Source organism: Astyanax mexicanus, chromosome 18, assembly GCF_023375975.1.
Source record: "Astyanax mexicanus isolate ESR-SI-001 chromosome 18, AstMex3_surface, whole genome shotgun sequence".
Lineage (NCBI taxonomy): Eukaryota > Metazoa > Chordata > Actinopteri > Characiformes > Acestrorhamphidae > Astyanax > Astyanax mexicanus.
In genome coordinates this window covers 10,398,706-10,416,047 of record NC_064425.1, presented here as the reverse complement: position 1 = coordinate 10,416,047, position 17,342 = coordinate 10,398,706, and the positions used below count along the sequence as shown (strand labels likewise).

General features: G+C 37.7%; 1 protein-coding gene across 1 annotated transcript; it reads right to left on the bottom strand.

Moving 5' to 3' along the window:
* Positions 1-1,064: 1,064 nt before the first annotated feature.
* psmd2 (proteasome 26S subunit ubiquitin receptor, non-ATPase 2) lies at positions 1,065-16,475 on the bottom strand. The gene is made up of 21 exons (XM_007247674.4): positions 16,260-16,475; positions 13,133-13,189; positions 12,841-13,005; positions 11,895-12,016; positions 10,822-11,046; positions 10,185-10,343; positions 8,433-8,577; positions 7,798-7,858; positions 7,484-7,630; positions 7,082-7,188; positions 6,830-6,957; positions 6,658-6,745; positions 5,776-5,938; positions 5,375-5,476; positions 5,095-5,243; positions 4,441-4,524; positions 4,085-4,253; positions 3,518-3,612; positions 2,919-3,045; positions 2,685-2,803; positions 1,065-1,752 (listed from the first exon to the last, which is right to left on the bottom strand). The coding sequence occupies exons 1-21, from the start codon at positions 16,362-16,364 to the stop codon at positions 1,570-1,572; spliced, it is 2,700 nt and encodes an 899-aa protein (XP_007247736.3). The 5' UTR covers positions 16,365-16,475; the 3' UTR covers positions 1,065-1,569.
* Between the last annotated feature and the right edge of the window lie 867 nt (positions 16,476-17,342).

Genomic DNA, 17,342 nt, shown 5'->3' with positions numbered 1-17,342 from the left:
AATATAGAAGACTATATTAAAGCTATACAGGGGTACATGCAGAATTATTCTGTAAACAAAAAGAAAATATATATTTCTAAACAAACCAGAATATGTTTTATATTTTAGAATCTTCTAAGTAGCACATTTATCTTTGAGGACAGGTCTGCACACTCTGTTACGCTGTAAAGCTCCAGCTCATCCCAAATCACCATCTCAGTTGATCAGGTTTAAATCAGGGGATTGCGGAGGACTAACATTATTCTTATGGTTATTCTTTATTTTTACATTATTGTATCTATATTTATAGCCAATGTGTCTTAAATTTTATTTAAACAATTCTTTCTCACTTCAAGTCTGTATGTAAAAAGCAAACATCTTTCAACATATCTTATATCAATACCTGTACATTTAAAAATAATGTTATATTTCTCCCATATGTTCTTCCATATAGTGTGTATGCACACTTCCACTCCAGAATCCAAAGTTTTATAAATGAGACTCCAAGAAAGTCAACCTGTCAGACTGACCACATCCTATTGACCAGTATGTATGATCCAAAAGAATCCATGGTGATGTATGTCACAGACCCTTTAAAAGCTGTGTAGGAATCCTTCAGGGCTTCTCCTTACTTTTTACCCATGAAGTCTCCAAAGTGACTTACTGTATACTGAACATCCTGAGAGCATCAGTACAGTGTGTGAATGTGTGTTTGTTCACCTGCCCTTATTTACAGAATGTGTGAGTGCTGGACTAGCTCTTTTATCATTGCTTCTACAGCTCTGTTCCAAACATTTAACCATTCAAACAATTAAATTAATATTTTCCATTCCATATACCTAGTTCTGACTGGATTCCTAAAACAAAATGGTTAATACAAAAATAGTTAAAACATTGTTGTCATTTACGCATTAGGAATTTAGCCTTGGAATATTTAGTCATATGCCAACAACAAGGAACCAACATAAATAAGCTGCTCACCAAATTCCTGATCCAATTTTGAAATTGGTATAAATATTCAGAAATGAATCTGGGCTCTTGGGGGATAATTGAATAACTCAGACCATGTTTCATGTTTTTTTATCTATTTATTTTCTTTTTTATCTCAACCTTTAACAGTAAAATAACAAAACCAACAAAATGATAAGAAATAATTATCAGGATCTGAACACTTTTTCTTCATGCTCTACTTATAAAAAGGAGAGGAAAAGCTGGCAGAAGAGAAGAGAGAATTCTTCCTCTTGTAATGAGAGTCGTGAATAGACACAATTTGTCAAGTTCCAATTGTTTGGCCAACGCCAGTGATTGGACAAAAGAAGGGGAGGACTAAATAATATCACACATGGAGGTCCCAGATAAGATAATGTATGTGTGTGTGTGTGTCTTGAACGAAGCGAGTGTTTCCCATTCCCAGGCACAAAAAATGATCAGCTTTCTCCGTAGTGTCTCACACCCAACTTCGTTAAGGTCTAGGGAGTAGGGTGTGCTGACAGCTGGAAAAGACACAGTTGTGAAGTGCAGAGAATGGGGGGTACATAATGACCCGGACTGGAAAACACTCAATTACAGGGTATGTGTGCGTTTGTGTATCTAAGCATCGTAGTTGGGATTCTTGCGCAGGATGACGAAGCCCTCCAGTATGGGGGTGACTGGGAGATATTCTTCTGTGGCCAGCTCCGCTCTCTCTCCGTGAGCCAGCAGCACTGGTGTGGTGTGTGTCTGAAAGCCTGTGATTGCTTTAGGCTTGCCTGCCTGTCCCACCACGTCAACAGCCTGCAGAGAGACAAAAAATAAGTGGTATAGTGAAACAGTTTTAAATTTGATGAGATATAAAAAAAAGCTTGTCTTAAGCTGGCGTGTTAAGTTGCAAGACTTAGAATGTAACCCTGATTTTCAGTAGTGATGAGTCTGTGCTAATTGACTCTAGTCTGCAAACTCTGGGTTAGTTGGAGTGAAAGTCGTGTAGTGTATGATGACTTTTTAGCCTCAAAATCACATCCTACTTCAATTACAGAAAATCTCCCACACTCCCCCCATCACTAGTAATGCCCCAACACACCAGGAAAGGTGAAGACTAACACATGCTTCCTCTGATACATGCAAATTCTTTTCGAGCTGCTGCTGATGCAGCATTAACGAGCAGCCAGTGAACTTTGAGGAAAGCGCAGCGGCTCGGTTACGATACATCAGCTCACAGATGCTCTGTGCTGCAGACATCACCCTAGTAGTGATGCGGAGAGAGCGCGCCATCTACCCACCCAGAGCGAGCCGTGCCAATTGTGATCCCTCTGAGTGCCGGCAGCTTGATGGCAAAGCTGCATGAGCGGGGGTTTGAACCTGCGACCTCCTGCTCATAGTGGAGAGGTGTACAATCTTATCTGAATTGGCTGCAGCCAATAACTAACAAGTAAAAGAATAAATCAAAATTCTCACAAACCATGTAGAGTTCACCAATTTTAAACAGACTTTGTGTACATCACAATGGTCAAAAATTGTGGTTCAAAAACATACAATCCATCTTGGATTTCTTAACTTTACATGATGGGCTGGCTCCCACTGCTTGTTAGTGGCATTAGTGCCAAAATAAAAGATGGTAAAGAAGCTATTTTAAAAAAAAGTACGTTATAAAATGTCATGTTGTATTGTTGCAGGATCCTGCCATCCCAGCACCAGTCTATGATAAGCCCTGCATCATCAGTACCCACCTGTCCCACCCGGACAGAGACTGGCAGTGGCCGCAGTTCTTCGTCAAATGTGACGAGCATACGAGGTTGCATTGCTGCTACAAGTCCGTACAGTACGTAGTGTGATTTTCCCAGGATTACTGCAGAAAGAGTGGGAAAGAAAACAGAGTAAACGGCAAATCACATGCAGTCACCTTTACTTACAAAAGGTGTGAGCAAGAGAGAAGAAGAAAGTGATAAGAAGTATAGTCTTACTGTTTTTGACATCAAGGAAGGACACAAGGACTGTGAGGAGTCCGGCGACTGCTACCTGACTCATGAGCTGCCGGTCGCTGTGGTAGGGACACAGGGTCAACGTCCCTTTCCCCAGATGAGTCAGACCCTGGACAAGAAGAAAAGCACATAAAATGAAGTGCAAAGTTTTAAACATCTTTGGGATTAAAAAAAAAAAAAAAAAACGTTAAAAAAGTGTTAACAAAAAGTTATAAATCAGCCTTATTTTACTAAATAGTCTGCTAATATTTATTAGAATTTTTATAAATCTGTTCTTTAAAAAAAAAAACACCTAAAATGTTCATGATATTTTTAAAATGCAGAAATCTATCAAACTGAAGAACTGGATTAGAAAACACTTGTAATGGTCAGACTCTTGGTGAAAATTGCATGAGGCAGCAGTTTTTCTTTTAAATTTTTTTCTTTAAAATTGAGAGCAGTGTGGTCCCAGGAGCTTTTTCTTGCAGCATTCCCCCATAATTATGAATACACTTTGTCACTTTGACTTTCACTCTAGCAAAGGTTGGTGAATAAGGCCTTGACTTGAGGACATTTAGGGTCTAAGAGATCCAAGTACTCACCTGTGCAAGTCGGACCATGAACAGGTTGTTGGGGTCCTTGGCGTGGTACTGGGCCAGTTGTCGCAGCATAGCTGCAAGTCGTGCATTATTGGTTCCTGGGGACAAAAAAACAGGAGAGATAGGATAATTACTGTGAGAAAGCTGTACAGTGGGTGTGGTCACTGGGACTGGACAAAAGCCTGGTCACACTGGCACACTACTATAAGCATGTTATTAAAGCAATAATGTAATGCACCTAGGGACGCTTTACAATTCCATTCTACACACAATTAGTTTCACTCATCGACACATACGAAAAGAATGCGAGTGCCAATACATATCTGGGCATACAGTCATACAAACACCCACACACATACGCACCACAATTTCAACGAGAATATATTTTTCTTTTGGGCAATTTAGAGCATCCAATTTACCCAATCTCCATATTTTTGGATGGTGAGAGGAAACCGGAGTTCTCAGAAACTCCACCCAGGTAGGGACTTGAACCCAGGACCCCAGCGCTTGGATGCAAACATGCTAACTACTAAGCCTCTAGTTTGTATAATTTATTTAACAGTTTCTTACCGCTGCCCACCATGCCCATGGCGAAGATGGAGTTGTGGGACACTTCAGGGTCGGCGTCGTGGGAGAACTTACTAAGTGTGTCCAGAATGTTGAGTCGGGGGTTGGAAACTGAGATCAGAGCCAACGCTAACGGTACCGCTCTGCGCAGAGTGGGCTCCCCATAGCGCAACTAGAGAGAGATAGAGAATAATTATGTACACAATCTCTGCTATTGTAAAAAGAAAATCTAAATAATAATCTACAGAAATAATGAAATCAAATTATTCAGTAAAAGGTCTCCTTTTAGCTCAGTAGACCTCAGTATATTAAGCTAAGTCTGAGATGTTCCTAAGCTGGTGGAACAAGCAATGACTAACCAGGTGGCCAAATGTGCGCAGTGCCATCTCCGATCCAATCTCCTCTCCCATAGCGATGAGTGCAATTCCCAGCACAGCCACACCCTGCAGAAGAAAGCATAATTAAAATCATGCACTGAAAGACACTACATTGCTTCTAAAAACATTAGTGAAAAAATGGGTCTCTCTCAGGAGCTCAGTGAACTCCAGTGTGGTACCGTGATAGGATGCAGCTCCTGTGCAACAAGTCCAGCTGTGAAATTTCACTACTCACTACTAAATATATCACAGCCAACTGTCAGTGATATTATTATAACACAGTGGAAGAGACTGGGAACAACAGCGACTCTGTGCTCTGTCAGTGTAAAATAACAGAGCGGGGTCAGCAGATGCTAAGGAGCATAGTGCACATAGTTCACCAACTTTCTGCAGAGTCACAACAGAATCACTACACACCTCCAAACTTCATGTAGCTTCACATTAGATCAAGAACAGTAGAGAGTAGAGAGACTCATGGAATGAGGAGTTTCCATGATCAAGCAGCTCCATTCAAACCTCACAGCACCAAACACAATGCAGGTGAGTGCCGGATACTTTTGTCAATACAATGTATTTTCAAATTATCAGATAATTGATGATGCATTCATAAGTTGACAATCATTCATTCACACAGACCTGGTGGGAGCCCATGTCTGCTGCACTTTCTTTCTTGTCCTTGTCCTTTTTGTCTTTCTTGTCTTTGTCCTCATCTTTGTCCTTTGTGTTGTCGTAGTGCTCACTGCAGGTGTGCAACAACTGCTGCACCTTCAAAACATTACCAGACCCTGAGAGAAAGAAAGAGAAAGAAGCATACAGTAACTGTAAATAAGAGAATTTGGTTCATTTTTGTCATGATATTCTGAGCCATATGAGTTACAAGAACAGAGAACTTCCTATGTGTGTGTAAAATACTCACCTGCATAGGCACAGATGTCCACAAGTGTGTTTGAGAAGCTACGGAAAGGTTCTGGAACAACCTGCAGAGCTGCCAAAGTAGTCTCAATTGCCTCTCCTTTGCCTGTACAGAACATAAAAAATAATACAAACACACAGATGAATCAACAGCTTAAGCAGAGCATGATCCCCTACTTTCAGGTACTGGGCCACATAGCAGTTTTCGAACATAACAACCCCAACATACACCTCACAAGATAACTACTGCCTTGCAGAGGAAGCTAAATGTAAAGACTGGGCAAGTATGTCTTCTAACCCGGGCTGGGCAATATAGAGTTTTTACAAATATTTAATATTTAATATTTACATCTTAACCTTTGCTGTACAGTCCACTTGGCCCCACCTAAACTGCACTGCCCTTACCGAGGTGGTTGAGTCCCAGGCCGAGGGGGAGCCAGCGGGCGTACGTGTCTTTCAGCTCCTGCTCATTCTTTTCCATAATGGTCTGCAGAATGGTGGAAGTGACATCCCCATTACAGGAGCCCACAGCGATCATCCCGCAGGCCAGTGCAGTCACACCGGCAACCTGAACACACATAAAAACAAGTACAAAAAGTTAAACACTGTCTGCATTCCACAGATGTTAAAAAACAACACCCAGTCCCCATATCTTCACTTGTCATGAATGTAAAAATAAATTTTCCAATCTTTCTCCATCTCATGCTTTACTGATCCCCAAAGGAATTCAGGCATCCAGCAGCAACAGCAAAATATAATACATTCACTCAGATTGTCCACGTTGTTTAAGATTGATATACGTAATGAGCTCTGTTATTTTAGGCAGAAGTTTTGCAGAGGCTTGTTTAAACAGCAGTTTAGAATAAAACACTATTATAACTGCAGCATAAATGGGCAGAGCAAACTTGTAATCGTCTGAATATAGAAAATATATACATAAAGACACTACAAGCACAATGTGTTTTTGCACATTACTGTTCCAGATTTGACTGTATAGACAGTAGAGAAGGGTGCAGTTTTGAAACTTGTCTAAACTTAATTCCACATACAAAATCACAATCTTTGAACCAGAGGATAACTTGTACGTCTATGACATGGGCCAATTTCCAAGACAATTAACTTGAGCCAAATAAATAAATAAATAAATAAAATATTACATATATATATATATATATATAAAGGGAAAAACAAAAACAGCACACCCTGTCTTCTACAAGTAAAATGGTATGCATCATACGAAATCTTGGTAAAAGTGAGTGAATAAATGACACACATAAGCACACCCACCTCCATGCTGGACTTGGAATCTCCCATGACCGGCAGCAAAAGCGAGAGGACGTCCTCTCTGTTAGAGCCTGCATAAGCCAGACCAAGCCTAAAAAAAACAAAAGGCCACATATTAAATTACATCCAACTCAATAATAACAAGAAAAATAATTACCCCAAGAAAATAAGTTACCCAAAGATGGCTCCTATCCTCATGACGTTGCTGTTGTGCAGGACGTAATCAGAGAGAAGAGCCAAAGCTGGGTCACATTCGTTACGAACTCCAGAGTTCACTATACCACATGCTAACAGGGCCCCAGACTAGAAAGAGAGGGAGAGAGAGAGAAATTAAGAAAAGGAGTGAGAAATTTGTGTTGGAACAGCAAAGACAACACAAATGTGATTGTTAGCTGTTTGATAGTGAATGAGGTGTATGAATGTATACCTTGATGTAGTCTTCAGAAGAGTAGAGATATTTGTCAATCTGAGTGAGGCCGCCATCCACATCCCACAACAGGATCATACCCAGAGAGGCAGCAGCACTCAACATTCCTGCAAAAGAACAAGCGTTATTTTAAATACACAACTGTCAATATCGGCAGATAACATTTTTTATTGTCATTCGGACAAGGCCACATGGGGTGGTGCTACTTTACAGACCCACAGATTTAAGCTCATTTTTTAATATTTTTATTAGTTTCAAATCTGTATAAATTAATTAATTTTAAAAATAAAACAAAAAAAAAATTCAGATATTTCTCAGACACCTTTCATATTACATAAATAAAGTTAAAAACTAAAATGTAAGGCAACCAATTTCAAAACTTAAATGCTATAGCAAAAGTACCGTGGTCCTTGTTCTTATACAGCCACTTGTTGCCGTCCTCAGTCAGAAGTTTGTCCTGTCCAAATGCTGCGTTAACAAACCCGTTTACAAAGGAAGATGCCAGGTTCATTCGAGCAGAATCCACTTGAGAGCCGCTGCCACCAAATCCTGACAGAAAAAGTAAGGAATTAAACTACAAACTTCATAGAATTAATAATACATAGGCAAGGAAAAGAGCAAGGACACTGATCATTGCTCACAACACAGCAGGAAAGTATAATGTAAAATGTTTAGTATAAGAAACCAGCACAAATTACACAAAGAAAAGGCCTTACTGTTGTTCTCCAGGTGGGTTTTATAAATGTCATCTGGCACTTTGGGCTCCATGATATCCAACTGTGGAGGAAAGAAGCAAAAGACGGTAAATGTTAAAGATGTTTTCTAAACCTCAATTTAGTCTTAATTTAGTCTTCACATTAGGGTGTATGACATGGTCCTAAAATAGTGTCACAATATGTCAGGGTATTTATACAGTAAGAATATTCTCGGCAATGTGACAAAAAAAACAAAACATTTTTTTAAAAATTTCAAGTATATACTACTGCTACAAATACTGAAGTTTTATTCTGTATAAATAACAGAGTTTGAACATTCATCATTAACATGTGTGAACATTTTAGTAATAGTGTGACAAAATAGAAAATGACAAAAATAAAAGTAAATGTTACAACAAAAACTGACCATAAAGCAAATATTTAGTGCCTTCATATAATCTGCATACAATCATTCAATTAAAAGTAAATACTGTACATACCCTGGAAAATTAAATACTAAATACTCTACACTAATAATATCACTATTATAACAAAAAGAAGATTTATTTATTGGGTCATATTCATGTGCGATATTGTAGCGTACAATACGATATGGCACACCCCTACTTCACACAGTCCTGTGAAAGCACTCTCACCTCACGAGCGAGGGCAAGGAAGTTGCTGTTGAGCTGTACGTTGGACATGATCTCGGTCAGGTCTTCATAATCCTCCACGTCTTCATTCAGCTCCAGAAACATGCCATGTCTGCCCAGCATAAATGCCATCTCCTTCTGAACCACACTACAGACAAACAGAGATTAAGAGAGTTATAGTTTTAGCAGAAACATCTGTATCAATACACCAGACATGGAATCCAGAGCATGTGTGTCTGTTTCAAAATCTATTGCCTAGCTACCTATCTTTAACCTTGTAAACTCAGCGGAATCATGATTTTTCTACCCACAGTTTTAACTTAGAAACAACTAGAGAAAAAATGTCCTAACTACTAAACAATCCACAGCCAACTGTCAGTGATATTATTATTCAAGGATTCAAGGAGATTTTGTCATTCGCATCACATGTGGTACAAAATTGTGATCTCACGATCCAGTTTTACACCCAAAGCTGTTATTAATAGATATATAGATAAAAAAAAGAATACAATAAAAGACATAGAATATACAAAATAGATAGATAAATATCCCAAAGAAAAAAAATAAAATAAATAGAGAGTAGAAGGTTCAGCAACATGAAGTCCAGAGTGCAAGTGTGCTATAGCAGCATGATAATGTGAATTAGAGCAGTGGAGATAAAGTGTCTCAGTGCAAGTAAAGTGACCATGTTGGTAAACAGTAAACAGTAATTTGTCCTTGGTGTCAGTGCAGTGTGTTTGTTAAGTGGAGTTTAAGAGTCTTACAGCTTCCGGAATGAAGCTGTTTCTGAGTCTTGTTGTTTTGCACTTAATGCTCCGAAGCCTCTGGCCTGAGGGGAGTGGGAAAAAAAGTGCGTGTGCTGGGTGGGTGGGATCCTTCCTGATGCAGGTGGCCCTTTTCCTGCATCTGGAGGTGTAAATGTCTGTGGTGCTGGGGAAGCAAACTCCAACAATCCTCTGTGCAGCCTTCACCACCCTCTGCAGTGCTTTCCTGTCTGCAGCAGAGCAGCTTCCATGCCACACATTGATGCTGGAGCACACAACGCTCTCCACCACACATCTGTAGAAGGAGGTGAGGACTACGCTCCCGAGTCCAGCTCGTCTCAGCCTCCTGAGGAAGTAGAGCCGCTGATGTGCCTTCCTGACCAGAGTGGAAGTGTTGTTGCTCCAGGTGAGGTTGCTATAACACATATAACACAGTGGAAGAGACTGGGAACGACAGCGCCTCTGTGCTCTGTCAGTGTAAAATAATAGAGCGTGGTCAGCGGATGTTGAGGAGCATAGTGCACAGAGTTCATCAACTTTCTGCAGAGTCACTACAGAATCACTACACACCTCCAAACTTCATGTACCTTCAGATTAGATCAGGAACAGTAGTGTGTAAAGAAATTTAAGTAATGGGTTTCCAAAGCTGATCAACTCCATCCAAGCCTTGCATTACCAAATCTGAGTCACAATTTGGGCAAGTAAACCACACACCACCAATATGAGAGCTTGGGCAAGAATCCTAACTTTACAGTGTCCAAGCTGTGTAATTTGATATACATTAAATTCACTCTAGATGAAAACAGTCTTAATGTGTCTTAATAGTCTAATGTGCCTTAATGCCCCAACATCACCACAATTATAAAACATGTTTGTTTTCTACCTGTGAGCAAACATCATCTATATGTTCAATATATGTTTAATTGCCCATACATGTCCCCAGTGGTGTTTTATGGCCCAGTTGTGAGTGTGTGAGACACTGGCATCTTACATGTCTTTGCAGGAGGTAAAGATGTTCTCTACAAGCTCCACATCGTTGAGCATGAGCGCCAGTCTGAGGGCTTCTGGATAACGATTGAACTTGCGGAAGATTTTCAGCGCACACTTCAGCAGAGCAGAGTTCTCCGGCTCAGGAACGTAACTCACACAGCTGGGTTAGAAAACACAGAAAAGGAAACCAGATTAAACTAAAGAGTGAACCTCTATCATGTGAATTATATAATAACATGTGATCATTGGGAGTTATAAAAGTTTCAAGAAACAGCCAAGTTTTAACCAAAGGTTGTTATCGTTGAGTATTCTCAGCTTTGGCATGTTTGTGCATTTAATTATGGAAAGACATTTTGACAAACTCTTTTGGCCCAGTGCATTAAAGTAAGATTTTCATAGATACCATTTTTTTGTACTTGCTGATACAGATTAAGAATTAATGAAGCAATTGTTGGTTTATTATTTTTTTGTTTTGTTGAGACAATCACAGTATATTTAGAGTTTACTTAATTGTATTTTTCCAAACAAGCTTATTTCACCCAATAACATGATTTATCCATCCAGTTTAAGTAATGGAAAGTCCCATCATCACACCAAGGTAAGAACTTGTAGATCATGGCTACAAGTCCAAAACTTGCCTTGTGAGGTAGAGGCAGACTTTAGCATACGCGTTTTCATCGATGTACATCTCCAACATGTCGAGATGCTCGATCTCCATGAGCAGGTCGCAGGCTTCGTGCTCAGCATTGTGGGCCATGTTATAGGGCACAATCTCTTTAACCAGCTTTAGCAGAGTCTCCTGTTGCACCTTATCGCCCTCCTCAATCTCCTGCCACTCTTTAGCCACTTCTCCTGCAAGGTGCCTATAGACAGAAAATTATATAAAACATGCATTAGTACACTCGCTTCAGATCAATATTAATACCAACATGTCATTTTCTTTTACACAAGACTTATCAGACAATATTTAACAACATTAGTGATATTATTGTGACACCTGGGCCTGTGATAAACTGTGACTTCATCTTCTATCCTACTCTATTGTATTTCCCCAGACAGCCATAGTTGTTTGCATTGCTATCATGGTATTAAAATACTGCAATAGTTTATCATCAGACTTTTTTTGTGTAGTGATCTGCATTCTTAATTATAAATGGTAGTCTGTGACTTATGTTAATCCAGTGTTTATGGCCAGTAGTTTAATTTATCCAATACAATTATTGGCAGAATATCTCTGTCACACTTGCACAGTGCTTTCCAAATTAAATCTATATCCAGTCTGCAGTTATCAGCCATATTTACTATGATAACCCAACTCACTTTTGCTGCACAACCATTCTAATTCCTGATTTATTTTGTGACAGCCAAACAAAATCTCCAAAATGGCAATATTACAAAGTATAGGTATCAATTAGGGCTGGGAGGTTATGTGGCAGTGATTTTCATATTTTACAGTTTTTCACTGAAATACAAGAAGGTTCTGTTGCACTGTGAAGCAATAAACACTAACAAACTTAATGTTAGGTGGTTACAGGTGGAAACTTTATATGTTTCAGTTCTTAATATTTTCAGTATGAAAACCACTGACCTGTACAAGCAATAATATTGGCTAATACTGATATCATTCCGATATCACTGAGCATCCCTAGTATCCTATCCTTTCCATAGCAACAGTTTGTTACAGCAAATCAATGAGAATAGAACTGCTTACCTGACATATTCGTGCCCCCAGGACGCCAACTCCTCTTGCGAGCCCAACAGGCGATATTTCAAACACTCTCTCTCACCACTCATGGTCATGGCAAGGACAGACACCACATCAGCACAGAAATGCTGAGAGTTGAGAAAAAATGTAAGTATAAGATGATGTTGCCAACTTGTAGGTACTTTGCTACAGTGCTACATATATTAGTATTCCATATTCTGAACAAATAAAGATATTTATGTTAGGCTGTTCACACAATCTTTTTAATGCAACCCATATCTGATATCTGTCAGAATAGTTCTCGCTTTGTAAATGGAACACATGCATGACAGAGCAATGCTTCACACCAAGTGTCGGTATCATTCAGCTATTAATGATTTCAGACTGGATTTGAGCAAATCAACAAGAAATCACTCCAGTTTGCTGAAAAGGACACACTTATACGTTTATGTGTATATGTTTGTGTTTGCACTTATAAGTTTTTATTCAGCCAATTTATTAGGAACACCATGTGGCTGCAAAACGAGCCCTCTAATGTTACTGGAAGAAACACTTCAATCCAAATATTTATGAGCTCTGTTATCTCACTGTTCCACCACTGAAGCCCTCACTCACTGCTGCTGTCCATTTTCATGTTTACTCACGCTCACTTTCCATTCTCCTCACCGTCTTTTCCCCTTCTGTTTGACGTAAATATTTGAATGAATTCTGATCCGGATGTTCAGACAGAATCGCATTGCAGCGAATCGAATATTTATCAGATTTCAATTGCCATTAAAAAAAATTCAATGTGTGATTTAATGTGCTTTGTGCTGTTTACAGTCACACAAATGACAAACCTGTTTCACATATGACGCAAAAGATCACACACATTTTCCTGCTGTGTGAACATAGCCCTTCTAAAACGCTTTGATTTCTATTGGTTTTCAAATTCTTGCTCACTCTCACACACCTTGTTTTCTCCAGGAGCCATCCCTTCATAGATTTCCTTAAGCTTGCCATAATGTGGTCGCAGAAACTTCAGAGGTTTGGGTACTGAAGTCATGGAGGTTGTGGATGAACGAATCTGCCGACGCAACTCCTCCAGTGCAGGATGGTAAAGAGAGGTATCCTTCTCCTGAGAGGGAGGAAAACTACTATGTTATCTTGACTCTATATATACTATATTAAATAACTCAACAATTAATTGCAATGTAACCAATTTAATGAAATCCACAAAAATGCCAGCTGAATTGTGTACTTACACCAAGTCTCTCGACCATCAATTCCAGCTCCTCTTGCAACTGCTTGTCTTCTTCAGACTACGACACACAATAAGGCACAAATAATTAAATAATTAGCACTGCAGCAAAGCAGTTTAGTCAAACAAAGTTGAAAAACTCTCAAAAAAGCTGAATGACGATAAACATTATAAATGACTACTGAAGTCCTCCACAAACTTAAGTGTAAAACAAACCAAAATACGCTGACAAGAATTTATGTGCTCTTATTTGGGGATCTGTTAACTTGTGGTTTCTGAGCCTGATAACTTATCCTGTACAACAGAAGAAAACTCTTGCTCTTCTGTTCCTGGCGTCGTCCTGATGAGAGCCAGTTTCATCGTCGTCATGTTTTTGATGGTCTTTCTGATCCTCTGCACTTAAAGTTACATTCAGAGTTCTTGAAATGTTTCAGATTGACTGACCTTCATTTATTAAAGTATGTTTTTTTTTTTCTTTACTTAGCTGAGAAGTTCTTGCCATAATATGGATTAGAACATTACTCAAATAGGACTATTCACTGTATACCAACTCTACCTCTTCACAACACATCTGGGGCAAGAGATGCAAGTAATTAACTCTTGACAAAATCAGCACAGCTGTTAACTGAGAGCCTAAAATTCCAGGTAACTCTACCTCATAAAGCTAAGTGAGAAAATCCAGCCAAGATGTGCAAAGCTGTCATCTAAGCAAGAGGTGCTACTTTGAAGAATCTAAAATATATAAAATGTATCCTGATTTGTTTAACACTTTTTTGTTTATTAAAATAATCAATATGTTTTTCTTTATAGCTTGAATGAGATACTAGTATTAATCTACAACGCAGAACATTTTTTTTATGAAAAAACACTGAAGGTGCGTCCAATCTTGATTTGTGGTACTGTGTATATAGCTCTGGAAAAAAATAAGAGACCACTTAAAAATTATGAGTTTCTTGAATATAATCAAGAGGAAGATGGATGATCACATGCCATCAAACCAAGTTGAACTGCTTGAATTTTTTGCACCAGGAGTGGCATAAAGTTTTCCAAAAGCAGTGTGCAAGACTGGTGGAGTAGAACCTTCCAAGATGCATGAAAACTGTGAAAACCAGGATTACTCCACCAAATATTGATTTCTGAACTCATAAAACTTTAAATATGAACTTGTTTTATTTGCATTATTGAGACGTTTTTGTTATTTCAGCCATTTCTCATTTTTTGCAAACAAATGCTCTAAATTAATATATTTTTATTTGGAATTTGGGAGAAATTCTGTAATTTATAGAATAAAACAACAATGGTCATTTTACTTAAACATATACCTATAAATAGTTATATCTGAGAAATTGATTCAGAAAATGAAGTGGTCTCTTATTTTTTTTCCAGAGCTGTAGATCCTATAGAGAAAACATTAGCTATAAAGCTAGTTAACTAACAGAGCTAATGTAGCCAGTTAGCTTACGTTCTGTCAGCTGAGCCGAGATAGCTCACATTTCTCCATATTGTATCATTATTAAACACAAAAACTAAATATTATGGGAATAAATAACGTTGTTATTGTAATAGTTTGAGGCACAAACAGATTAAAACGCATAAAAACGTAAAATTCTACAGATTGGAGTGAGTCAGCATTTAGCTGGTTAGCATTAGCTAGTTATAGTGAATGAAACGAAAAGAAATATCGGGTTAAAACGCAGAAAATAACCCTGATTTGGAGTTAACGCAGATAAAACTGCAGATTATGAAACTCTAATTCTGTAAGGAAGGGTGAACCACAGTTATCTGATGTTTTTTCTGTGCACGAATCAGTTTTAACTAGCTTAGCCTGATTATTCCGTTCCACCTTAAATAGTGCAGGAGTTTTGCCACAGAACTTCAACAGAGGAGAATCCCCCTTAAGGATGTCTGCCAGACACAAGATAGCGCTCCTGAGTGAATCCAAAATAATAATATTACTATTTTAATTGTATTATTTTATATTGCTTAATGGTTTAAGTTTTAAGTGAGTTTCCTTTTTTCTTACATCTATTTATTTAAAATTATTTTAATTTCCTATAAACTAATCAATTTTAATTTTTTAAAATGTTTTTTTATATATTTCATTTGAGCTATTTTTTTGTTTTTAGTTTTGTTATTTTCTATTATTTAAATTTTAAATTGTTTCATATATATTTTTGCTATACTTAAAACGTTTTTTTTGCTTCCCTTCTTTCCTTCAATATATAAAATTATTTTGTTTCTTACACCCATTTTAGTTTTTTTATATTAACTTATCTTAATTTCCTATTAAATGAATTACTGTAGATACAATGTTATTATTATTTTTTTTACTTTTTAAAGCCATTTCTTTTTAACAGTAGTAGTATTATAATTGTTATTTATTTTATTTCTCTATTGTTTAATAATTAGTTTTGATGTTAGTTTCTTTTGATCTACTTTACTTTTTCATTTAAAAAAAATTATACTAAGTTTTACACAAAGTTTTTCTTTTTTTTTTACTTAAGATAGATTAACAGACTGATTGAATTCCAGCATCAGCTCACCAACCAGTCAATCTTTATTAAATTTTAATATTTATAAAACCTGCTTCCAGTAGAATATTGAAACACAGTAAAAATGTCTTTTCTGTTTTAGCACAATTCTGTATTTAACTTTCTGAAATTAGAGGAATTTCGTAAATAAATATCACATAATATTTTTAATTTGTGTTTTTAGCTCCTATAACTCCATTCATTAAGCGCTCACTCGCTGGCTCCCTCTAGCGGCTCGAAGTTTTACTGCAGGTTATTATTTTAACTCAGAAGTGGGCGGTCTTCCTACCAACCAGCTCTGTGTACTCTACATTAGCTTAGCTACTGATTTAAGGTGGAATGGATCAGATCGTTCCGTAAAGAAGCTAGCTAGCTATGTAGCTAACCTAAGTTCAGCTTTAAATTTGGGGTTTTACGTAATTTTTACGTTTTCACCACTATAAATTATAAAGTACTAGACGGGTTAACCCGTGTAATCGTTTTAATAAGCTAATAATCTGCTCAGGACCGGGTTAAAATAAAGGTATTATTGGCCGGGTCTGAAGGCTCGGACCGCGGCAGTGACTCAGGGTAAAGCAGCGCCCGCTCCGCTCCGCTCACCAGCTCCTGGTCCTCCTTCTTCTCCTTCTCTTTCCCCGCCGGCTGCTTCTCCTTCTCCTCCGGCTTCTCCTGCTGCTTCTTCTCCTTGTTCTTAGACTCCTCCATCGCGACTCCGCGCTGCTGTTTCTCCGTCAAATACAAATAAAAGGAAACACACACACACTGCGCTTCTACTGCCGCCGCCGGCGTGTTACACTGCTAACATCCACCCCGCCAAGACCTGCACCCCCGTAGAGGACCCTGTACTGCCCGCCGTTTTTGCCTGTTTCCATATATACTAACTATAGACATGTCTACTTAGCTAAATTATTGCTTTCGACAGATTCACACACATAACTTCAGATTTTTAAATCTGGTTAAATTGGTTTAGCATTTAAAATAATTTTGCTTTGTGCAATAAACCTTAAAAATGTTTGGATGGTAAAATCTTGTTCTTAATTGTGCTAAATATATATGGATAACTTATATTTTTAATATTGATCCCTGGCATGTCCTTTTATTTTATATAGTTTTTATTTTTATTTTAATATCAGTTTCTTCTTCTTCTTCTTCTTCTTCTTCTTCTTCTTCTTCTTCTTCTTCTTCTTCTTCTTCTTCTCCTTCTTCTACGTTTTCTTCTTCTTCGTATTATTATTAATAATAACAATTTTATTATTATATTTTATTTGTGTCATGCTGCTTAATTAATAAAATGGTAAAATATCTGGTCTGTATTTGTAAGAAGTGATTGTCGTTTTTGTCTTTAACTTTACCTCAGAAGCTCATTGTTTTTTTTTATTTTTTTTTTTTATTGGCAACAAACATAGTACACAATATTAAGTGCATATACATTAATATACATATAATAGTGTACATAATACAGAATCTAATAATATAATAATTAGAGGTTTAAATTATGCAGTTAAAAGTACAAAGAATCAAGAAAATTTGTTTTGTGTAGATACTGTGTGTATGGCATATTGAATCTTTCAATTTTACCAATTACATACAATTAGTAATAAACTCAGACTTACATAACATGTAATTGCTTAGCTCGTCTGAGAGTAATTATTACAGTTTGCTGATTTGATTTCTGTCTATTTT